Below are 26339 nucleotides of genomic sequence, written 5' to 3'. Positions count from 1 at the left end.
AGCATTACAGGGTGATAGGAAATTGGTATTGCTCAAAAAAGGTGATTTCCCCACTAGTGCCATGTCTGTATGTCCAGTCAAGTACATGTATAGAAAATATATAGTGTCAAGCACAAGGAGTTTTGTAATAAATCCAGCAAGTGTAATTCATGCAGTTTCACAGCACAGTAGGGAGCAGTCCCATTCATAAGTACTAAATCCTACTGTGCAGGGGAAGTGGACATTTTTGCAATTGTATGTTATTTCAGCAAGACACACATATACCAAAAGGAAATGATCCCAAGCTGGCCAAGAGAAATATTTCTGGATATTGCCTCTTTTTTTGGAAATGATTACAATTAGTTTGAAAATATCATGAGTGGCAAACTAAGTGTAACTCCTGTCAGTACACTAACACAAATGTTGAAATGATCTAACAGATACACGTCATTGATCAGCATATAGGATAATGATATTATTATGACATGGGGCACACAAAAAAACTGCTGATGCTGCAATCTTGTGCAAAATATAAAGTGCTGGAGGAATTCAGGGGGTCAGGCGGCATCTGCGGAGGGAATGGACATAATGTTTGAAGTCGAGATTCTTCTTCAGACTGATGGAGTAAGCAGTGAAAGAATGGGGCTCATTGGGGAGCAACGGAACAAGTAGCAAACACCAATTTTACACTAATCTCTGAAGCTGCTGGCACAGCCCACTGTTGCAATTTCACTTTGGATTTCACTAACAACTCCCCATCTTACCACTATCTAAATGCTGGCATATCATTTTCTTGTTCACGCAGGATCAATTGCCAGGAGATTGTATCACGTGAATTTGTCTGCTCAGTGATGTGCATCCAATATCCATGTAATACAAGGTAAATTACATTGTTGATCATTTACAAGTAAACCTTGTCAGCTGCAAGACTGAGTCAATCACTCCTGCTCGCCTGTGTCACATCTGTAGGTTTGACATTGCCTTCTTCAATCACATCAGGCCCCACTGAACTGGAGTAGAAGCAAATTATCTTGGGGGCTTAAGAAGAGAGCATGTCATGATTTAGCACATTTTAGGAAGAAACACTTTTGATTGCAACTAATTTTTGTGATTTATCTGGTACCACATGTAATGATATTTCAGCACACCAAAATATAATGGCATCTAACTCCTAGACATACATGTTTCAGGCATCAATAGACACTATCATCGTTCGTTTCCTTACCAGAACATTGGGAGCTTGGAAATTGGACCAGGACGAGGTAATTTGGTCCTTCTCTCCTAGTCTATGAAAACATGGATGATCTGCCTCAAGTACATTTTCTCAGCCAACCCCAAGATCTCATAATTTCCTCGTAAAATGTTGATTTGTTCTTTTTATTCACACAGAGCCTCTTGTAGACCTAGCGTCTGATACGTACCCAATATATATGAGTGTTGGTGATGGCCCAATGTGATGGATGCAGCCATCGGTTCCAAAGGGGCCCGTGGCAGAATGGCTCCTGCCATGTTTCACTTCCTTTTAGTTAGAAAAGTCAGCCCCTAAATCAGATTTGTGTGCCTGCCAAATAGAGGCACTCCATGCAGAGCGTGGCTTTGTGAGAATTACTTAACATTTACAAAAGGGGGAATTTATAAATATAATCCCGTGTTTAAGTGAGTTTCCCAACTGAATGTTGCTCAACGTGTAAAACTGGAATGATTAAAATTGCCGCTGAATAAGCAAAAAACACAACCTCATACTGTATAAAGAATTTATTATGTGGAAAGAATGAAGCTCAAAAGAAGTGACGATGTCTCTATGAATCTTCCCGGAACAGAAGGGGGAACAAAGAGGACTTTTCCAGGTTCAATCCACATACCGGAACTTTTGCACAGTGTTGTTTTTGCAACGGTGAATATCAAATTTTTAGAATTTTGATTTTTTAATACTTGTTAGAAATTATTTTATTGAATTAACGGTTGATTTGTCCCAAATCAAAACAGTAAAGGGCAGTATATTGATGGAAAAAAATTGTTGATTGAGCTTAATTTTTAATATATATGTGAATCAGCACCTTTTGATCTACAGAAAGAGCACTGGTGTTACACATCACAAGCTCCAGAGAAAGATTCACCCAATGTCGTGCAACTGATACTTCTATTAGCCAATAACTATTAGAAGTATGGATTTTTTGCACTTTAACTTTCATATTTTAGAACCCCATCTTGGGATAACTCATCCAGCTTCTCGCAGTGAGTGACATTTCTCTCGTTTCCCCAGTTGTACTACTCTAAATGCAGACGATAAAGCTGTATTTCAGAGACCAGAGATGAAACATTTTTAATTAAAGCGTCCAACATCCAATATCAGAAACTTGTTAACAGTTTGATGGAAATAGACTTGATTGATCAGACTTGTCTGGAGCCTACACAAAAGTTTCCAAACCAGTGTCGATGTGGTGTATGGTGGCCATCATTTGTGTTTGGACATCATAAAACAGCAGCAGCCATGCCCAGATTCAATGCTAGCAGTACTCTAGACAGAGAGACACCTGAAACCCCTCCACACTCCTCTGCGTTTTCCTGTTGAGACAAAGTGACCAGTCCTTAACTCACACATTTAAGTTATTTTCTCTTTTCCAATATTCTTCTGCATACTGATGAAAAATGTAGCCCACACTGAAAATTTAGATAAATTAAGATGAACTAGGTGATAAGCATTAACTATGGGCGGCGCCAAAACGGAGGCGCCGAAACAGCAGCGCCGAAACGGTGGCGCCAAATGGTACCATTCCGCTGAGATAGTACTATGAAAAATCGCAGCCCACCACAACCTCATCCAGATAGGTGTTCTCAATGTTTCAGCCAAAGCAGCCAAAATGCACAGACTATGTGACTGGATTGTGAAGGGTGTGGATGGATGGAAGATGATGGGCAACCCGGTGGCGTGGCGGTAGATTTGCTGCTTTTCAGCGCCAGAGATCCGGGTTCGATCCTGACAAAGGTTGCTTGTCTGTACGGAGTTTGTATATTCTCCCCGTGACCTGCGTTGGTTTTCTCCAGGATCTCCAGTCTCCTTCCACTTTCCATAGATGTACAGGTTTGCAGGCTAATTGGCTTGGTAAAATTGGAAATTGTCCCTAGTGTGTGTAGGATAGTGTTAGTGTGTGTGGGAATCTCTGGTCGGCGTGGACTCGGTGGGCCGAAGAGCCTGTTTCCACGCTATATCTCTAAACCAAACTGAAACTAAACAGCGTGCAGTGGGCAGTGAGCGTTATAAGAAGATAGTCATGCAAAAGTGGAAAAAAAAGGGAAGGGAATGATCACAGATGCAGCTGTTGGTGACTCAATGTCAGTTGACCAAGATAAATACACAAAGGGGCTGTGATGCACCAGCACGAAGATTGGAGGTCAAATTATGTATTCCATGTCAATGAGGTAAGGGCCTGACCCATGAGCACGCAGCTGCATGAGGCGAGCGCGACCAAACCGGAAGTGGGGGCTGCGCGGGGGTCACGCGGAAGTCGAGTGATCCCCGTACAGGGCCGGTCCCACCAGCATGCGACTGCATGCGGCGAGCGCGACCAAACCCGAAGCGGGGGTCGAGTGAGTGACGTGAAGTTTGAGCGAAGTCCGCGGGAAGTTCGTGCGTGACGTACGGCTTCAAGACGCTGCGTGTGGCCTCAATGCGGCTGCGGGCACTCAGTTTTCCAGAGCCCCGCACCATGTTGGGACCAGCTCCGCACAACTCCATACGGCTCCGGCGATCGAAGTGGGATCGGCCACGCGAGGCCGTACGGCTCAAGCGACCACGTTAGGTCGCGCTTGCCGCATGCGGCGCATGCTCGTGGGACAGGCCCTTACCTCATTGACATGGAATACATCATTTGACCTCCAGTCTTCGTGCTGGTACATTACAGCCCCTTTGTGTATTTATCTTGGTCAACTGACATAAATAAGGATCGTCTTTGTATATGCTTGGTGACACTGTTGAAATGGCACCATCTAAATTGTTCTTCTTCTAATGGAGATACAATCGTTCATCCAGGCACATTTGGCGTCTTAAAAAACGCAAGCCTAACATGCTAGGGAATTTAAGTTAGCCAGAGAATTATGTCATAGCATTGCGCAGTGGATGGATCAATGCATCGCATGTTGTTCACATAGATATCATCTTAAATAAAATGTATATAATATTCACTACTTTGTCATGAGATCGTGGGATTGTATTTAACAGAGCCAATAATAAGAGGTACAACAAACAGATTGTAACAATCTATTTTGCTTGTTACACACGACATTTGTGTTCCACCTTTTTTGCTGTAGAACATTTAGCCCTGAATTGGGGTGGGAGATTGCAACCTTCACGTGGTCCGCCCTGTTTCAACGAATGCAATCAACCCGGCGTGCACAATCAAATAGAACAAGTTGTCCTACAACTTTAGGCTGTGCACGCCGTACGCAAGAAGAAGAAGAGGCCCTGAATTGCACCTTACCTCAGGATGAAAAGCATGACATGTATCAGGTCGGCGTCGCAGCTTCTGTGATCGCATACGCTGGCATTTAACAGATGCATTATTTACTCAGGAGTTAAGGAAGTTAATTGGGACTAAAGAGATTATTGAGATAAAATATTTAACAGCAACGAGACTTCCAGTTAGTCTGTTGACATTCGCACCATGTAGGTGCATTAGGAGATGCAGAGATATCTTATGTTAACGCATAGCATCATCCCCTAGAGGTTCACATTAGACCAGATAGAGGCAGAGATCTTAAGGTCAAAAGTGACAGGAGCAGAATTAGGCCATTCGGCCCATCAAGTCTATGCCATTCAATCATGGCTGATCTATCTCTTCCTCCTAACCCCACTCTCCTGCCTCTCCCCATAACCCTTGACACCCCTACAAATCAAGAATCTATATATCTCTGCCTTAAATATATCCATTGACCTGGCCTCCACAACCTTCTGTGGTAAAGAACTCCACAGATTCACCACCCTCTGACTAAATAAATTCCTCCTCATCTCCTTCCTAAAGGAACATCCTTTAATTCTGAGGCTGTGACCTCTGGTCTTAAACTCTCCCACTAGTGGAAACATCCTCTCCACATCCACTCTATCCAAGCCTTTCACTATTTGGTATGTTTCAATGAGGTCCCCCTCATTCCTCTAAACACCAGCCCAGTGCCGTCAAACGCTCATCATATGTTAACCTACTCATTCCTGGAATCATTCTTGTAAATCTCCTGTGGGCCCTCTCCAGAGCCAGCATATCCTTCCTCAGATATGGTGCCCAAAATTGTTCGCAATACTACAACTGCGGCCTGACCAGCGCCTTATAGAGTCAGCATTACATCCCCGTATTTGTATTTTAGCCCACTTGAAATAAAGCTCGTGTTGACAGGTGGTTCCTTGTGTCATTCCTGACGCAGCACCAATCTGCAGTTGCAGGACTAGTTATCATATCTCTGCAGATCAGTCTGAAGAAGGGTTTCGGCCCGAAACGTCACCTATTTCCTTCGCTCCATAGATGCTGCTGCACCCGCTGAGTTTCTCCAGCATTTTTGTGTACCTTCGATCTTCCAGCATCTGCAGTTCCTTCTTGAACACATCATATCTCTGCACTTGGCTCTTTATTGCCCTGATCACATGAACAAGGTAACTCCATGATTGTTGTCGATGTGTTCTGAAAATGTCTGCATGCTGAGTTGCACGACCAAGTCAAGCCTTATTATCCACCCGGCAGGGCTGATTTCTGAAGAACCATCCAAGATTGAGAATAATGAAACATTTACATATCATGGTTGTGCTATTCTTTCTCCTGTGAGTCTTTAGGATTTCTGCCGAATGTGTCTCGATCACCCACCAGTTGCACAGAATTGCATTGGCGGGGAGGATTTCAATAAAAAAAATCTTTGGGTACCAATAATGCTGCTGTGGAATAAAAAACTGAGCATGGTACAAAGGCTCATGAAACCGAAGTGTAAGCAGAAAATAAAATACTGAAATAGCCTTAGAACTTAGGATGTGTGCAGTTTTAGTCCCCTAATTTGAGCAAGGACATTATTGCAATTGAGGGAGTGCAGCGTAGGTTTACAAGGTTAATTCCCGGGATGGCGGGACTGTCATATGCTGAGAGAATGGAGCGGCTGGGCTTGTACACTCTGGGGTTTAGAAGGATGAGAGGGATCCTATTTAAACTTATAAGATTGTTAAGGGTTCCGACACGCTAGAGGCAGGAAACATGTTTCCGACGTTGGGGGAGTCCAGAACCAGGGGCCACAGTTTAAGGATAAGGGGCAAGCCATTTAGAACAGAGATGAGGAAACACTTTTTCACACAGAGAGTTGTGAGTCTGTGGAATTCTCTGCCCCAGAGGGTGGTGGAGGCAGGTTCTCTGGATGTATTCAAAAGAGAGTTAGATAGAGCTTTTAGGGCAAACGGAATCAAGGGATTTGGGGAGATGGCAGGAATGGGATACTGATTGTGGATGATCAGCCATCATCATATTGAATGGCGGTGCTGGCCCGAAGGGCCGAATGGCCTACTCCTGCACCTATTGTCTATGTATGTAAGTATAATTTGATTATGAAATGCAAAGAGTAAATAAATAAACTTACATCTTTGCACATTTTTGGACCATTGTTGACCTCTCGATATAATAGATGACGACTGTGTGGGTGACGGGGCTGATGGAACTCTGTAATTGATTTAACAAACCCACAAACTAAAATCATTATAAATCCACAAAACTAACAATTTCCAATGCAAGGGTGGAAATTGTATTATTACCTATTAAAAATCTGAGAACGAATATTGCAGGATACTCTTTTGTGAAAGTCACTCAAAGATCACGAAGTTGCAAGATTGCAGAACAATTTTTTTGTTGTTGTGTTTCTCTGTGTATTGCTGCAGTGAAACCGATACTGATGATTTCAGCATGGTGTTCTTTAGTCAGCTAAGTGACGTTTTTGCAGTTTAAGCCATTTAATCCAGTGCCCGTGATCTTTGCAGCCAGCTTATTGAAAGGTCGTTTCAAATTATAGGCAACACTCTTTTAATGGATGGAAATGTTGTTGCTGAGTGATTTTCTACTACTCTAGGGAAGGAGAAGTGGGAGAATGCTTACTAAGGATGCAGCACGGAGACCGGCTATTAAAACAGTAACTCCAAGAGGCACGAAGAACTGCAGATGTTGGTTTACAAAAAAAAAAAGACACAAAGTCTTAGAATAAGCCACAGTATTAGAATAAAGGGGAGGTCATTTAAGACTGAGGTGAGAAAAAACTTTTTCAACCAGAGAGTTGTGAGAATTCCCTGCTACAGAGGGCAGTGGAGGCCAAGTCACTGGATGTATTTAAGAGGGAGTTGGATAGAGCTCTAGGGTGCTAGTGGAGTCAAGGGATATGGGGAGAAGGCAGGCACGGGTTATTGATAGCGGACGATCAGCCATGATCACAATCAGTGGCGGTGCTGGCTTGAAGGGCCAAATGGCCTCCTCCTGCACCTATTTTCTATGTTTCTATGTTTCTAAAGTGCTGGGATGCAGCACCTTTGGAGAACTGCTTGAGGCATGTTCTTTCTACAGGGGACACTAATAAGACTCCCCAAGGGAGGGCGGAAGAAGTTGTCAGGGTCAAGTATAGACAAACAGGCCTGCTAAGTTATTTTATGTTTATTATCTGTAGACGATGCGGTGAAGCTTGCTATACAGAAAAATGAAAAGCCCTTCTCACTAGGCCGTAGCAAAACCTCATAGATTCTTCGGTACACAAAAATGCTGGAGAAACTCAGCGGGTGCAGCGGCATCTATGGAGCGAAGGAAATAGGCAACGTTTCGGGCCGAAACCTGAAGGTTGAATGCTGATAACTCACAGAGCCTCACTGGACATCTCGAGAATCAGAACCCCCAGTGTGATTCCACCCTCATAAGTGGTAACTGCGGTCTTGGGGCCCCCTGCATGGAAGGAGCCCAATAAGTTACTCTGCAAGTAAAACACTCATGAGAAATTCGCATAATTGGCCCTTACCAGACGTGACTTTAGTCCAAAGCAGAATGGAAATGACAGTTCTGAAATAGCTTTGCTTCCATACATCAGATTATTACTTGCTGTTCACACGTTGATAATAGGACAGTAATTTCGCAACATACGACCCCAGATCCCACCAATCCTCACCTCCCACTTCCGACTCCCTTACCTCCCACAGCCATCACCATTATTCCCATACGCCAACTACCCTCACCATTTCTCTTATCTCTGTACTTAGTCAGAGTTCTACAAAGGATATATTTCACTTCTGTGGGTTCCAGGAGGACTGGTGGGAAGATGCTGCAGTCGCAGTATGCCTCAGTCACCAGAAGAAGCAGGTTGCTATTTTCAATCTGCTGCGCCACGAACATTCTGAAATATTGAACACAGAGCAACCATGAAGCAAACAATTTACAGGTACGCAGCATTGTTGTGCACTGTGCGAGAATAGGTAACCCTACAGAACTGTAAAGTCCTTTATCATTGGTGTTTTCTGAATTTGCCCCTACAACTGCAAAGCATGTTGGCCATCCTGAAAAATGTTTGACTCCTGACTATTATTACATGGATTCAATGGATAGGTGAAATTAGCCTGTGGCAAGAATTGAGGACAACGTGTCATTTTCATAGTTATAGAATATACAGATTGATGTTCAAGATTTCAAGCTTCCATTCAGTAAGTTGGAGGGCTTCACCTGTCCCACTTGGCCGGCCTTTGTGAGTCATGCAGATGGCGCGCAAAGATTTTGTACATCACAAAATCCTGCGACGCCGCGCGTCACTGCCTATGTCATCGCGCCCCATGCGCGCGTACTGGGCACCGTGCGCGCATCACGGCGCGTAAATGATGTAGCGTAAATTACGCCCAAATGACGGCCATGTGGGACAGGCCCTTAAGTCTTTGTTGAAGAACACAGTTCTTGCACACATCATCAACGCCCTCGTATGAAGTTGCCATTAACTAACATGGAAAAAAAGAAACATGGGTTTATAATTTCAGACCAACATTTCTTTGCTTCTTCTTGTGCTCTTGTTCCTTCTACAACATGTGCCATTAATAAAAACATACTGTAGTTGCTGACTGAGTCTTCCACAAAAGCAATTCCTAAATCTGCCGCTGGTATCAAATAAGATGTGGGCAAGTGTGTTTAATTATCGAATGTACTGACAAGGTAACAATGAAATTCAAGATGCAGATTAAACAGCCTATAAATGCAATAATGCACACATCAATGTACAATAATCAATAATAAAATAACATGATAGCTGTAATAGTTATCCACCATAATAGTTCAACAATAATCCAAAGCCACTAACGCAACCTAAGATATAGCCCATAGCCGATCACAGTTGCTCAGGTTACTGATGTGTTGTGTTCAAGAGCCTGATCGTTGATGGGAAGAAGCTGTTCCAGAACCTGGTGGCCACGGTTTTAAAGCTCCTGTACCTTTGTCCTGATGGAAGTAGCGAAATGAGAGTGTGGGCAGGGTATTTTTTTAGAGATACAGCGCGGAAACAGACCCTTCTGCCCACCAGCGATCCACGCACATTAACACGACCCTACACGCACTAGGGACATGTTTTACTTTTATACCAAGCCAATTTAGCTACGTCTTTGGACACGATCATTTTATTCAAAGTATTGCAGGCCAGAAATGTCAGGAACAGCCAGTTGGCAATGATTATTAATAGCAGCGTTGGGTCAGACACTCCTGTTTTCACCCGTTCTTAAAAGATGAAGGCGTGTCAATTAGACAGCCACTGGATCCATGTTGATATTGGCTGCCTGTTTAAATCAGCTTCACCTACGGATCGCCTCTATGGTGGGAGGTCAGTCACTACCTGTGGTTGCATGCGCAATGCCTACCACCTACTGTTTGGGTATATTGTAGCCCTCAGGACTTGGATCTCAGGAAAACACACCTTTTCATTCTCTTCCACTTGTTTCAATTTGTTTCCCTTTTTAATTCACTAATTTCCATGTTATAAAGTAGGTATCTTGACAGCTTTGATCTGTACTCCATCGTAGACATTACAGACAGTTCACTCCTATTTTTGTTTTTATCATTTTTCCAGTTCTGATGTTAAATCCTTAACTGGAAATAATGACCCTGCATCTCTCCCCAATGATGCTGCCTGACTTGCTGGGTGCCTCCATCAATGTCCGCTATTCTTCCAGAGGAGCAGGTGCCTGATCGGGTGCTCTCTGAGGATTTTAATGCAACCAGCCAGATGGGGCAATCGTTATTTTGGTTCATTAGTTGCCTGGGGAAAAAAAAGGACTTGAATATTTCCTTTTTTTATGTGAAGACAAGTTGTTTGTGATTTTCCAGCTAGGCTTTGATCAGCTGCCCATTGGGACCCATGGTAGCAGGGCGAGAATGAAATCTATTCAGCTAAACTCTCTTGCAAAGATTTCAGAAACAAATACCATCTTTTACAAGCAAAGATACATGGGAGTTATTTCCTGACAACAGTTTGGAAAATGGTTGACATTGCAAATATTTTACTGACACCTTTCGACTCTGCTTTCAAAGGGAGTACTTTTGTTGAAAGCCTCAATTACTCCTTTTCATCATAAAGACTCACGTTTACATAACATCTTTCAAGCCTTTTTCGAGTGCCCGAAAACACATTGCAGCTGATGAAACACACTCGCAGAACTGTAGGAAACACAAGAGCCAAGCTATAACAAATAAGGGGGTAATGGCCACCAATCTGCGTTGAGAAATGCTGAAAAATCAGATGGATAATACCCGACACCTTTCCTGCACAGGGATGTGGACATCGGTCTGAGGACAAATTTGCTTAAATTATTGTTTCTTTTAAAGTAGATATTTGTCACAGAATTATTACTTGTCACAAATTTTAAATCTGCTTCTGCTTGAATGGGATGATATCAGCAAATGAGTGTACTATTGTTGAAGGGAAAACCAGAAAATGCTGGAAACACCCAAGAGGTCAGGCAGTATCTGTGGAAAGAGAAGTAGAGTTAATGTTACATTCATCAAAATGGGAAAAGAGAGAACACGTTTACGTTGCAGAGAGAGGGATTGGACAAAGGAAGTTTGTCTTAAAGAGTCAGAGCAGGGTTGCTGTGGGGAATAAGGACTGGACAAGCTAGATGCAGGAAAAATGTTCCCAATGTTGGGTGAATTCAGAACCAGGGGCCACACAGTCTTCGAATAAAGGGAAGGTCATTTAAGACTGAGGTGAGAAAAAACTTTTTCACCCAGAGAGTTGTGAATTTATGGAATTCCCTGCCACAGAGGGCAGTGGAGGCCAAGTCACTGGATGGATTTAAGAGAGAGTTAGTTAAAGCTCTAGGGGCTAGCGGAGTCAAGGGATATGGGGAGAAGGCAGGCACGGGCTATTGATAGGGGACGATCAGCCATGATCACAATGAATGGCGGTGCTGGCTCGAAGGGCCGAACGGCCTCCTCCTGCACCTATTTTCTATGTTTCTATGAATAGTTGTTAACGAGGCAGATGGAGGGCAACAAGGAAGTGTGATGTGTCGCAAAAAGCAGGTCAGGGTATGTTATGGCATGAGAGAGAAACATAGCCAAAGGCAGCAGAGTGGGGTAGCATAGAACCACTCCCACTTGCTGGAGATTCTGTTCAATCCTATCCAGTCTGTGTGCAGTTTCTAGACTGTGAACGTCTCCTCTGGTTTTCTTCCACATTTCTAAGATATGTGGGTTGGTGTACAATGTGGCGAGATTAGAAAATAACTGAAGGCTGCAACATGACCAGACAGAAGATGAGGAGTTGCTCCTCAAGCTTACAGTCGACCTAGGGGTACAGGTGCAGAATGCCCCAGGGAAATGGGCCAGAATGGCAGTGGGATGAATAATTAAAGGCGGAGGCAACAGGACCTCTGCTTGCAGAGTACCTGCGTCCAGCCTGCTCTGGTTCAGTCAAAGCTGGAGCACTGCGTACAGTTTGGCTCGTTCACTCCAGGATATAAAGGCTTTACAAAGGATGCAAAAGATAGCAATGCGTAATGTGGATAAGAGCCGCTGTGTCATCCCACTAGGTACTGAAGAGGTTGCAAGGGATCTGACAGAGGCATTTAAAATCATGAGGCATATACATGTGGAAAGAGAAACTGTTCCTATTGGCAGCAAGGATCAAGAACTGATCACATAGAATGAAGGCACATGACTGAAGTTTACATTGTGGCCGTTAGCGTCTGCAATGGACTGCTGTGGGAAAGAATTCACTGTTGCAATTGCAGCATTTAAAAGAAAGCTGGATATGTGCCTGAAAGCAAAGAATTGAAGGCTACAAAGAGAAAGGAGAGAGGAACTAGTTGGATAATCTTGCATAGAGTAGTGCAGACTGAAGAGTGAAATAACCTCCTTCTGTGCTCTAATCATTCAATAATTCTGTGACATGTGTAGAGAAGCTTACAATCTGTCCATTATTTTATATACACTATTAATTTAATACACTCTTTTCAAATAAGACAGGGAAAGACTCTAGTGTTTGTTGGCAGGCTCCCTAGGGTCACACAAACTGGAGCCAAAGATTCCACAATCCACTGGTGATCTGAGCTCTCAATCATGCCAGAATTCTTGGAAGAAAGCAATGAAAATAAAACAAATAAAGGTTTGCATAAGCGTCACCATTGAAAACCAGAATCTTACAATCATTAGCATCATAGAGACCAAAGTTGTTTCCATCCCGCCCTGAAGCCAAGTACTGCCACCCCCACCGGATGGCAATCAGGGTTTCCCAAATTAAAGTCTGCCTATTATATTCAAATCAGGGAATGTAAGTCCTAAGCACACCTTCCAAACTGCTGCCACAGATGAGCCTGCTATGGATCACCCCACTGCAAAATCAGAGTTAAAATCCATCTGCTTAAAAAAAAATCAAGAGGATAAAATCTATGTGTAAATTTTCAGTTTGCAAATAACTTATTGCATGGAAACTGAAGATCCCATTAATTCCTACACCCAACAGTAAATCGTTAATAGATTATAATTAATTCCAAATATTCAAAATAGCCGGGGTGAAGAATGGAAAAAAGATGCATGTTTTTTTTTAGGTTGATTGCGCCCATTTTGATTCCACTCCCTCTCACGGGAGAGCCGAGCGTACTGACAGAGGAGCTAAACGGAGCATTCAAAGAGGTTTATAAAAGGGCCTCATGTGGTTCAAACCCCCCCCCCCCCCCCCCCCCCCCCCCTGCTCTACGGTTGAGAGACTTCCCAGCTGGCAGACTGGTGATCCAGAAACAATACATAGATGTTTTATGTGAGATAACAGCACAGACTAATGCTTGTTCAGGTGCAATGCAAGCGTGGTACATCTAACTTCAATTAGATAGAGAAAAGCAAGTAATATTAAATCATATCAAGGATGGGAAAAAAAAATTCCTCAAAGAGTCACAATATTGCAGATGTAAGTTTGAAAATAAAAAGCCTTGAAACTCCCGGTAGAACTGTGACCTAAAACACTGTTATATTTATGCACAGAAGCGGACCAGAATATTTGATCTACCAATTAATGAGATGTTGAAACCATATTTGTATAAAGTGTTGGGTGATTCATCGTCTACAGCATTTAGCAGCACCTTGGAATGTGAGGACGAGACAAGGTGCAAACTGTTACACTTCACATGTTCAGAAAGGTTTGTTATGTCTTTGAACCCAGTCGGATTGACAGCTCGGTGCTCGGAGAACTCTTGGATTGCATTAAACCACGCAGGGTTGTTGGCCGGTTCCTCAGTTCACATGCTCCGAAATAGTACGAGTCATTCTTCAAGTCTAATGAAACATCATTAATTAAAGGTCATGTAAATACCGTGTTTACATCTGCAGACACCACATGGTAATAAGTGTTTAAGAAGGAACTGCAGATGCTGGAAAATCGAAGGTAGTCAAAAGTGCTGGAGAAACTCAGCGGGTGCAGCAGCATCTATGGAGCAAAGGAAATAGGCAACGTTTCAGGCCGAAACCCTGAAGGAAATAGGCAACGTTTCAGGCCAAAACCCTGAAGGAAATAGGCAACGTTTCAGGCCGAAACCCTGAAGGATATAGGCAACGTTTCAGGCCGAAACCCTGAAGGAAATAGGCAACGTTTCGGGCCGAAACCCTGAAGGAAATAGGCAACGTTTCGGGCCGAAACCCTGAAGGATATAGGCAACGTTTCGGGCCGAAACCCTTCCGAAGGAAATAGGCAACGTTTCGGGCCGAAACCCTTCCGGGTTTCGGCCCGAAACGTTGCCTATTTCCTTCAGGGTTTCGGCCCGAAACGTTACCTATTTCCTTCGCTCCATAGATGCTGCTGCACCCGCTGAGTTTCTCCAGTACTTTTGTCTGCCTGTCCACATGGTAATAAGCACTGGTTCGATTGATCTGTTCTGCTGTTGGACCCAGTGAACAGTGAAGCTGGAGAGAGACATTGTTCGGATGGGTCCGATGCCTTTTCCAAGTTGGGTTGCAGGATATATTTTCGGTCCATCAGGAGAGAGATTAGCATTGCTGGTTCAATTTGCATTTGTTAAATTATTGTATTCTTTACCCATAAGTATTAAAAAAATAGAAGTTCATTGATCCCTTGTTCTCGGTCCACCAATCAATAAGATCATGGCTGCTCAGCACTAGTTTCATGCATTAACGTTATTTACTGTGATTCCCTAAACTCTGTAAATTTCTACCTTATGGGGCGATAGAGAGTCAGATGCTGCGTTCGTTCAAAACAGAGATTATGGATTTCAGGATATTAAGATGGTCATGGTCTTAATGAATGGTGCAGCAGGCTCGAGTTCCTATCTCAATGCAAAAAGCTTCTCCTACAGGACTGGTGAGGAGAAATATCTTCACTCAGACCTTACCACCCCAAAGGGCCAGTGAATGGGAGTTCCGGGACCGCTGGGCTCCGCAGGGTGTTGAATGTATCCTCAATAAGGATTGTATCATAATTGTATAATAGTTTATTATGGATATATGTTTGTATTGTATTTATGGTGGTGGGTTCTGGCTTGTTTTATTGTAGTGTAAATATTATTTTTTAATAATTGAATACATTTTTTGATTTAAAAAAAAAAAAAAAAAAAAAAAATGGCCAGTGAATGTTCAGATAATTAATATCAAGATCAACTCAAAATAGAACGGATGGTTAAGTTGTTTGGGAAAGAACATCGGGAAAGCGGTCCTCTCTTTTAGTCATTATATATTGGAAGAAACTTTTGGTATCCTCTTTCATATTTAATCTTTTCTCACCTTATTGCCTTTTTAATTGTTTTGAAAAGCTTCCCAATCATGTAATTTTCTACAACTCGTTGCAATTTTGTATGCCTCCTCTTTTACTTTTATGCTGTCTTTGCCTTCCTTTGTCAGCCATTGTTGCCAGATTCTCCCCTTAGAATCTTTCTTCATCTCTGCGTCTCTTCCAAATTACACCCAGAAACTCCTGTTGTTGCCTCTCCACCGTCATTCCTGCTCGGGCCCCTTTCCAATTGACGTTAGCCAGGCCCTCTCTCATGCCTCTGTAGTTACCTCTAAGGTCCTGTCCCACTTGGCAAAGGAAGTTAGGGAACGGTGTAAAACTAAAAGGAAATGTGTCATAGCAAAGAATAGCGGGAAGCCAGACGATTGGGAAACTTTCAAAAGGACATCGGAAGATAACAAAAAGAGCAATACGGGGTGAAAAGATGAAGTACGAAGGTAAGCTGGCCAAGAATATAAAGAAAGATGGTAAATACTTCTTTAGGTATGTTAAGAGAAAAAGATTAGTAAAGATTAGTGGGGTCCCTTGAAGGCAGAAACAGGTGAAATTATTATGGGGGACAAAGAAATGGCAGAAGAGTTGAACAGGTACTTTGGATCTGTCTTCACTAAGGAAGACACAAACAATCTCCCAGATGTACTGGAGGTCCGAGGATCTAGGAGGACAGAAATAAATTTGCATTAGGCGAGAAATAGTATTAGGTAGACTGATGGGACTGAAGGCTGATAAATCCCCAGGGCCTGATGGTCTGCATTCCAGGGTACTCAAGGAGGTGGCTCCAGAAATCGTGGACGCATTGGTGATCATTTTCCAATGTTCTATAGATTCAGGATCAGTTCCTGTGGATTGGAGGGTAGCTAATGTTATCTCACTTTTCAAGAAAGGAGTGAGAGAGAAAACGGGGAATTATAGACCAGTTAGCCTGACATCGGAGGTGGGGAAGATGCTTCAATTATTAAAGAAGTAATAACGGCTCATTTGGATAGCAGTAAAAGGATTGGTCTAAGTCAGCATGGATTTATGAAGGGGAAATCCTGCTTGACTAATCTTCTGGATTTTTTTGAGGATGTGACAAGTAAAATGGATGAAGGAGAGCCAGTGGATGTAGTGTATCTGGACTTTCAGAAAGCCTTTGATAAGGTCCCACACAGGAGATTAGTGGGCAAAATTAGAGCACATGGTATTGGGGGTAGGGTATTGACATGGATAGAGAATTGGTTGGCAGACAGGAAACAAAGAGTAGGAATAAACGGGTCCCTGTCAGAAAGGCAGGCAGTGGCGAGTGGAGTGCCGCAAGTCTCGGTGTTGGGGCCGCAACTATTTGCAACATATATTAATGAGTTAGATGATGGAATTAAAAGTAACACCAGCAAAGTTGCAGATGACACAAAGCTGGGTGGCAGTGTGAACTGCGAAGAGGATGCTAGGAGGTTGCAGGGTGACTTGGACAGGTTGAGTGAGTGGGCAGATGTATGGCAGATGCAGAAAAATGTGGATAAATGTGGTGGCAAGAGCAAGGAGGAAGATTATTATCTCAATGGTGTCAGATTAGGAAATAGGGAAGTGCAACGAGACCTGGGTGTCCTTGTACACCAGTCACTGAAAGTAAACATGCAGGTACAGCAGGCAGGCAAGAAAGCTAATGGCATGTTGGCCTTCATAACAAGAGGATTTGAGTATAGGAGTAAAGAGGTCCTTCTGCAGTTGTACAGGGCCTTGGTGAGACCACATCTGGAGTATTGTGTGCAGTTTTGGTTTCCTAATTTGAGGAAGGACATACTTGCTATTGAGGGAGTGCAGCGTAGGTTCACGAGGTTAATCCCCGGGATGGCGGGACTGTCGTATGAGGAAAGATTGGAAAGACTGGGATTGTATTCATTGAAAATTAGAAGGTTATTAGTTTATAAAATTATAAAAGGACTGGACAAGCTAGATGCAGGAAAAATGTCCCCAATGTTGGGGGAGTCCAGAACCAGGGGCCACAGTCTAAGAATAAAGGGGAGGCCATTTAAAACTGAGATAAGAAAAACGTTTTTCACCCAGAGTTGTGAGTTTGTGGCATTCTCTGCAGTGGAGGCCAATTCACTGGATGAATTTAAAAGAGAATTAGATAGAGCTCTTGGGGATAGTGGAGTCAAGGGGATATGGGAGAAGGCAGGCACGGGTTACTGATTGTGGATGATCAGCCATGATCACAATGAATGACGGTGCTGGCTCGAAGGGCCGAATGGTCTCCTCCTGCACCTATTTTCTATGTTCCTCTGTTTCCTTTTGTAGGTTGGTTCGGGAATTTCATGTTATCGTGGAGTCGATCCTGAGATGGAGCAAATGGCAGCAAGGTGTATTATATACATTGGAAAGCCCACTGTTCCAAAACAGAATATAGTGCTTTCAGCTAAAGGAATCCAAATAATGATTTTCCAATCCCCAGAGATGAATTCTTTAGCTTGCATGCCTAACATGTGCCCATTCTATCTTTGTTCACTATTGCCTCCTCCCAGTTGAACATTTCCATTTACTATTTGTTTTCATTCAACATTTTTTTCAATGACTATAAATCTTTTCAAAGGAACTGGCACGCGGCTGTTTGAACTGATCAATTGGAATTTTGTGGCTTCTGAATTGGGCTGCAGTCTTCATGTCCATACCACATGCTCCTAAGGAACTCTGGCAGAAAGAATTTAAGAAGGAACTGCAGATGCTGGAAAATCGAAGGAAATCGACAAAAATGCTGGAGAAACTCAGCGGGTGCAGCAGCATCTATGGAGCGAAGGAAATTGGCAACATAGAAACATAGAAATTAGGTGCAGGAGTAGGCCATTCGATATGATCATGGCTGATCATCCAACTCAGTATTGCATCCCTGCCTTCTCTCCATACCCCCCTGATCCCTTTAGCCACAAGGGCCACATCTAACTCCCTCTTAAATATAGCCAATGAACTGGCCTCAACTACCTTCTGTGACAGAGAATTCCACAGATTCACCACTCTCTGTGTAAAAAATGATTTTCTCATCTCGGTCCTAAAATACTTCCCTCTTATCCTTAAACTGTGACCCCTAGTTCTGGACTTCCCCAACATCGGGAACAATCTTCCTGCATCAAGCCTGTCCAACCCCTTAAGAATTTTGTACATTTCTATAAGATCCCCCCTCAATCGTCTAAATTCTAGCGTGTACAAGCCAAGTCTATCCAATCTTTCTTCATATGAAAGTCCTGCCATCCCAGGAATCAGTCTGGTGAACCTTCTCTGTACTCCCTCTATGGCAAGAATGTCTTTCCTCAGGTTAGGAGACCAAAACTGTACGCAATACTCCAGGTGTGGTCTCACCAAGACCCTGTACAACTGCAGTAGAACCTCCCAGCTCTTATACTCAAATCCTTTTGCTATCAAGGCATAACTATTTTCATGCATTCCTTGCGGGTTTTCCAACATGTCTCCTCTATTGACCTTAACACAGCTGGATCTCATATCCTAACTTGCATTGCTCCAATCATCCATTATTCTTGTGTTCACTGATCAAGCTATGGTGACTATATTCTGAAACCAACGTCATCTGAACCAAGGTGTGGTATGCAGATAGCACATGTAATGCACTTGGGCCTTATTGAATCTTATTGAAACATATAAGATTGTTAAGGGTTTTGACATGCTAGAGGCAGGAAACATGTTCCCGATGTTGGAGGAGTCCAGAACCTGGGGCCCCAGTTTAAGAATAATGGGTAAGCTATTTAGAATGGAGATAAGGAAAAACTTTTTCACACAGAGAGTTGTGATTCTGTGGAATTCTCTGCCTCAGAAGGCTGTGGAGACCAGTTCTCTGGATGCTTTCAATAGAGAGTTAGATAGAGCTCTTGAAGATAGCGGAGTCAGGGGATATGGGGAGAAGGCAGGAACGGGGTACTGATTGTGGCTGATTGAATTGCGGTGCTGGCATGAAGGGCCATATGGCCTACTCCTGCACCTATTGTCTATTGTCTATCTATAAGGAAAAGGTCATCCACAAATCTACTGCACCACATTGTCTTCTGACGATAATGGTAAAGGTAGCATCCTGGAATATATGGCTACTTTTTTGTACCATTGAAACATAGAAACATAGAAAATAGGTGCAGGAGTAGGCCATTTGGCCCTTCGAGCCTGCACCGCCATTCAATATGATCATGGCTTATATGAACACACGATGAAGGGACATAAAAATGGCAGTTGCTATATAGCACTGCCATCATGTTCCTTCTGTCGGTAATGGTTGATATGTGGCCTAAGTTCTTCTACCTGACATTTGCCCATATTCCTTCATATCTTGGTTTATAAAGGTCACTCAGAAACTCAGTGGGTGAGGCAGCATCTGTGGAGCGAAGGAAATAGGCGAGGTTTCGGGTCGAGACCTTTCTTCAAACTTCTATCACACGTTGCGCATGTAAGTGTTCACCTCTGCAGGGCCTGGTTATAATTTGTAGACAATGTCTGTAGTCTTTAATTCCACAAACAGCAGCAAACGGCTTATTTCTAACTCCCATTTCAAATCCCTTTAATATTTTCAGAGTATGATAAAATCAGCCCTTAATCGTAATAAATTACCTGGAATAAAACCATAACATATAATTGGTTCTGGCAATTAGATGTAATTTTTGTTAATCTAGATGGCATGCTGTCAAGTACGATGTACCCTTCCAAAGGAGTGATGCCCAGGATTGTTCACCATACTCCAGGTTATGGCCAAACCAGGCTTTGCATTCCTGTCACCTAACGTCTATTTATTTTTACTTCAGTTCTCCAGAAATGTAGGCCAAGATTTCATGAGTCTATTTTGTCTATTTCTATCCCTGCGTGTGACGTTCTAATGATTAATGTACGGGGTCTCCATATATTCAACATGGGCTTTTCAACTTTTAGACAATAGGTGCAGGAGTAGGCCACTCGGCCCTTCGAGCCAGCACCGCCATTCAATGTGATCACGGCTGATCATCCCCAATCAGTACCCCGTTCCTGCCTTCTCCCCATATCCCCTGACTCCGCTATCTTTAAGAGCCCTATCCAGCTCTCTCTTGAAAGCATCCAGAGAACCGGCCTCCACTGCCCTCTGAGGCAGAGAATTCCACCGACTCACCATTCTCTTTGAAAATAGTATTATTTTCTATTCCTTTACAGGTGACCAGAAAGACCTCACACTTTCCTGCACTGAATTCTATTTGCCATAGTTTCACCCATTTCTTAAATTAATTCAATGTTGTTAAGGTGCTGCTGTCCACTGGACTGTCTTTAGGCCATTAGCAACAAGGATACATGTCATTTAAGTCAAGCCATCATCTAGGTATTAAAAATCCGATGAACAGTTGCAGTCCCCGCACAGATCCTTGCCTCTGGTTATGTGTTCTAATTTCAGTATTTGCCCACACTTCATCTCCTGCCACTCAGCTGATTTCCTAAACAGAACAATACATTTCTTTCGGTTACACAAAAAAGCTGGAGAAACTCAGCGGGTGCAGCAGCGTCTATGGAGCGAAGGAAATAGGCAATGTTTCGGGCCGAAACCCGGAAGGGTTTCGGCCCGAAACGTTGCCTATTTCCTACAGGGTTTCAGCCCAAAACGTTGCCTATTTCCTTCTGGGTTTCGGCCCCGAAACGTTGCCTATTTCCTTCAGGATTTCGGCCCGAAACGTTGCCTATTTCCTTCGCTCCATAGATGCTGCTGCACCCGCTGAGTTCCTCCAGCTTTTTTGTGTAACTTTCGATTCTCCAGCATCTGCAGTTTCTTCTTAAATACATTTCTTTCAATTGCCTTAACTTCCAGTTTCGTTAACAGCCTCTTGGGAGGAACTTCATCAAATGCCTCCTGGCAGTCAATACAAAAACATCTGTACACAATGCTGTGTCCGCTATTTTAGTGACTCCTGCAATGATTTAATGTAACCATTTAACACATTTACCATTATTTATTTCCATTTAAACATCACTATTATCTATTCTAACGGACCCACAGAGTTGCAGACCGTCCCTCTTCCTTCAATAGAACAGTGAACATGTTCGTTTTAACGTGTATATTCCTTGCATTCCTTTATAGCTTTCACTCTTGGGAACCTTTGTTCAGCCTACTGTCATCGTTTGCTTTTGTCTTTGCTTTTGCAGCAGGAAATGGCACCGCCTCTCAACTTTTTAGACAACAGACAATTGATGCAGGAGTAGGCCATTCGGCCCTTCGAACCAGCACCGCCATTCACTGTGATCCACATTCAGTACTTGCCACAAGTAGTTGTCTGTAAATAGTGGACAGACACAAAACGCTGGAGTAACTCGGAGGGTCTGACAACATCTCTGGAGACAAGGAATAGGTGACATTTCAGGTCGAGACACTTCTTCAGGTTGAGAGTCAGGGGAAAGGGAAGATATAGACGGTGATATGGAGCGGTATATCACAAATGAATGAAAAGTATACAAAATAAAGTAATGATGACAAAGGTGACAGGCCATTGGTAGCTGAGAAAACACCGGAGAAAACCCATGCTATCACAGGGAGAACATGTAAACTCCACACAGTGAGCACCCGCAGTCAGGATTGAACCTGGGTCCCTGGCGCTGTAAAAGCCCCTGTCCCACTTAGGAAACCTGAACGGAAACCTCCGGAGACTTTGCGCCCCACCCAAGGTTTCCGTGCGGTTCCCGGAGGTTGCAGGTGGTTGCCGGAGGTTGCAGGTAGTAGACGATGGTAGGGAGACTGACAAAAACCTCCGGGAACCGCACGGAAACCTTGGGTGGGGCGCAAAGTCTCCAGAGGTTTCCGTTCAGGTCTCCTAAGTGGGACAGGGGCATTATAGGCAGCAACTCTACTGCTGCGCCACTGTGCTGCCCCCACAACTTCATCAGGAAACCCAGATAATTTGTTGCTCCTGCTGTTCCAGAGCAAAGGGCAGCAAAGAACACGAACAGAAATAAAGGGATGGTATGATGCGAAGTGTGGTGAAGCAGTTAGGGCTTCACTAACGTGTGTCTTTTACCCAGGGTAGGGGAATCAAAAACAACAGGACATATATTCAAGATGTCGGCGAATATTTAATAAGAATCTAAGGGGCAACTTTTTCACTCAGAGAGGGGGTGTTGGGTACATGGAATGAGCTGCCAGAGGAGATAGTTGAAACATAGAAATAGAAACATAGAAATTAGGTGCAGGAGTAGGCCATTCGGCCCTTCGAGCCTGCACCGCCATTCAATATGACCATGGCTGATCATCCAACTCAGTATCCCGTACCTGCCTTCTCTCCATACCCTCTGATCCCCTTGGCCACAAGGGCCACATCTAACTCCCTCTTAAATATAGCCAATGAACTGGCCTCAACTACCCTCTGTGGCAGAGAGTTCCAGAGATTCACCACTCTCTGTGTGAAAAAAGTTCTCCTCATCTCGGTTTTAAAGGATTTCCCCCTTATCCTTAAGTTGCCACTTAAGGTGACACTTGGATAGGATAGCTTTGGAGGGATACGGGCCAAATTCGGGCAAATGGAACTCGCTTAGATGAGGCATCTTGGTCACCATGGATGAGTTGGGCCGAAGGGCCTGTCTTTGTGCTCTGTGACTCATTGATCAGGATCGATTCAAAAAGGGCAGCTTGTACATCACAGCACCGTGGGACCAATGTCCTCACATGAAGATCTATTGGTGCGAGTTGCGAGTGTTTAAGCTAAATTGGCAAGAAAATGAAAATGGTGAAGCAACAAAGAGAATCAATGGGTGAAGAGGATTAGAGAAGGAATTAGCAGCGTATAGTTGGATCAGAATAAAAAGGATTACAAAGCTTACAAAGATAATTTTAGAATGTACCTACTTATGAGCCCCTTGGCTCGGTGACATCAGCCTTACCTCTGAGGTGTCTCTGTACTGTACACTGACAATGACAATTAAATTGAATCTGAATCTGAATCTGAGGTGTATGCACTCAAGCTCCACACAAACAACTGAGCACTCCGTTTCTGATGCAGTATTGCATGTTTAAAGGAGATTATAAATTCTCAAATGAAGATAAAGGTCCCTCGGCAATACCTAAAGATGACGTCTTGGAGTTTGGAGTTTTCTTGGTGGAATAGTTGTGATTTATTCCTTAAACAATGCAGATAACATGTGAACATGGTCACTTATTTCATTGCTTTGGTTGTGCTGCTTCCAACCTGGTTTGATGTATTTTGTTTAAGAAGGAACTGCAGATGCAGGAAAATCGAAGGTAGACAAAAGTGCTGGAGGAACTCAGCGGGTGCAGCAGCATCTATGGAGCGAAGGAAATAGGCAACGTTTCGACCCGAAACGTTGCCTATTTCCTTCGCTCCATAGATGCTGCTGCACCCGCTGAGTTTCTCCAGCACTTTTGTCTACCCTGGTTTGATGTTTGATGGTCTACCCTGATAAGTATTCGGCACGGACTTGTAGGGCCGAGATGGCCTGTTTCCGTGCTGTAATTGTTATATGGTTATATGATGTATATTGGCTTGAGTCTGAAGAAGGGTTCTGGCTCGAAACGTCGCCTATTTCCTTCGCTCCATAGATGCTGCTGCACCCGCTGAGTTTCTCCAGCATTTTTGTCTACCTTCGCTTTTCCAGCATCTGCAGTTCCTTCTCAAACAACTTGACTATTTGCTGCCCCCACGTGCACCTCTGTGGAACCAGGTGTATGATTCTTCACACAGTGGAGTTAGACGCAGGAGGAGCCAGGCCCGGAATCACCCCATAGAGCCCGAAGCCTCCAAGTGGCCCAACTAGTCCCTCGGAACAGATCTCCGGAGAAGGTTCAAGTCAAATGGCCACAGCCCTGCAAGACGACAGTCTGGCATCAGTTCGACGAGGACGGTGACAAGGTGCTAGAAGCAACTGCGAAGGGAGACGTGGACCGAAGACTGCGGAGTGGCGAGGAGAAAAGCCATCAAGAACACCACAGAGGCAGCGGAGAAGGCCTCCAGATGGCTCTGGATCAGGAGAGGAGGTCCATGGGGTGTAGCGAATGCCACCTGAACACAAGCCGTGGTCTGATCAACCACGGCTGGGTCGCCTGGGTCAGGGTGTCTGATGTTGAAAGACCCGAAACACCCAATGACCCCAAGTTACATCACTGATGATGTGTTCAGGAGCATCTATCGATGTATTTGTATCAACTAATAGCACAGAAAGCAATGAAATATGATTCTATGAATCAAATATATGCTATTTGGTTTCTCGCAGTGAGCCCCTTTCAGTAGGTCATATGTGTCGAACTCTAAATACAAGCAGCTCTGCCCAATTTATTGAATCCCCAGGTGGAGAAACACGAGCCTTTCTTCTTTCAAGAATCTGACAATTCACGTTGATGCCCGATGTTGATGAGACCAGGTCTCTGCAACATGGCCCAATGGCTACCATATTTATTCATCAGCCCCACACTGTTCCTGTTCCAGATCAAAGTCATGCGATTCCAACATTAGAATGCTGCAGTGTGTTTATTTCAATGCCTATCTTACAGTGGCTAAATCTATCCATGGATACTGATGTTTAAGAAGGAACTGCAGATGCTGGAAAATCGAAGGTAGACAAAATTGCTGGAGAAACTCAGTGGGTACGGCAGCATCTATGGAGCGAAGGGAATGCCGAAACCCTTCCGGGTTTCGGCCCGAAACGTTGCCTATTTCCTTCAGGGTTTCGTGCCGAAACGTTGCCTATTTCCTTCGCTCCATAGATGCTGCCGTACCCGCTGAGTTTCTCCAGCAATTTTGTCTACCATGGATACTAATCACAGCTACTTGGGAGTTAATCTTACAGAGAAATAATGCCACATAATATAACATTTAGTCACAAACTGACTGTAAACCTGTGTTTTAAATTGCCTATATCTACAAGCATGGTGAGAGAGCGCACCCTGTTGGCAGCTTAATAAAACTGCAATACAGCAGAAACAATGAATTAAATCCATTATATGGACAATTACTTGAACACGCATTTTCTTTGATGTCATTTCATGGTGTCTGTAACCTCTACATAACATGGTACTTTTCCAATACCTGAACATGCTTATGTCGATGAACAAATGAAATGGATAAAGGGGCAAAATCAGTCTACATTTAAAAAAGTCAGAATAGATAGCTATATTTAAGAGGGAGTTAGCCTTGTGGCTAAAGGGGTCAGGGGGTATGGAGAGAAAGCAGGTACAGGATACCGAGTTGCATGATCAGCCATGATCATATTGAATGGCGGTGCAGGCTCGAAGGGCCGAATGGCCTACTCCTGCACCTATTTTCTATGTTTCTGGATGAAAAATCTTCATTAATGAAATAGTGAATATTTGTATCCATAAAATATATTTTCATAATTTGTTTTAGAAGAGAAAGAGAGAAAAGACAACACTAGTGTGCTATTTTCAGCAGCATCTCTCAAACATTTTTGGCAGTAAACACAAGGTTTTTCTCTGTTTAAATGCCAAAACTGGAATAAAACATTACAATTATTTAATAGAAATGTACAGTATGAATTGTTTGAAACATTTCAATTAGTTATTATTAGCAAACATCAGTACAATTATGCACAATATTTGGTTCATTATTTTGAAAAATCTCTTAACACTTGGCTGCTATGATGGACTTCATTGAGTGGCATCAGGCTGCGTTTTCACTGTGTTCTAGAACGATGGAACCACTTTTCATGTTTCAAGATGTTGATTTCTACTGAAGCCAGACTATCTAGATGTTGTGTTTAAGAAAGAACTGCAGATGCTGGACAAATCGAACGGAGACAAAAATGCTGGAGAAACTCAGCAGGTGAGGCTGCATCTATGGAGCGAAGGTATAGGTGACATTTCGGGTTGGGACCCTTTTTCAGACTGATGTGGGGTTGGGGGGGGGGGGAACTTTCATCTTCCAGCCTCCCCCACCCCCACAACAGTCAGAAGAAGGGTCTCGACCCAAAACGTCATCCATTCCCTCGCTCCATAGATGCTGCCTCACCTGCTGAGTTTCTCCAGCATTTTTGTCTATCTAGATGTTATGAACACTTTCAGAGACATTCTGTGTTGTGTTGATGTTTTTATTTTCTATATTTTTATTTTGGTTTTTTTTGTAATTAGTTACTTAGAAATAGCGAAGCACTAAATGCTCCTGTAA

The 26339-nt window shown here is 43.4% G+C and overlaps 1 protein-coding gene across 1 annotated transcript in view; it reads right to left on the bottom strand.

Annotated features, from left to right (window-relative positions):
- Positions 1-1490: 1490 nt before the first annotated feature.
- cacna2d4a (calcium channel, voltage-dependent, alpha 2/delta subunit 4a) overlaps positions 1491-26339 on the bottom strand; it is a 173563-nt gene continuing 148714 nt past the window's right edge. Inside the window, exons 36-38 of the mRNA XM_055650903.1 lie at positions 8249-8361; positions 4458-4540; positions 1491-2544 (exon numbers count right to left, since the gene is read on the bottom strand). Coding sequence (XP_055506878.1) covers positions 2452-2544; positions 4458-4540; positions 8249-8361 — 289 coding nt within the window. The 3' untranslated portion in view covers positions 1491-2451. The remainder of the gene's footprint in view (positions 2545-4457; positions 4541-8248; positions 8362-26339) is intronic.

The sequence above is a fragment of the Leucoraja erinacea genome, chromosome 19 (assembly GCF_028641065.1).
Source record: "Leucoraja erinacea ecotype New England chromosome 19, Leri_hhj_1, whole genome shotgun sequence".
NCBI lineage: Eukaryota > Metazoa > Chordata > Chondrichthyes > Rajiformes > Rajidae > Leucoraja > Leucoraja erinaceus.
The sequence above is the reverse complement of the archived record's forward strand: the minus strand, read 5'-3'. Positions and strand labels throughout refer to the sequence as shown.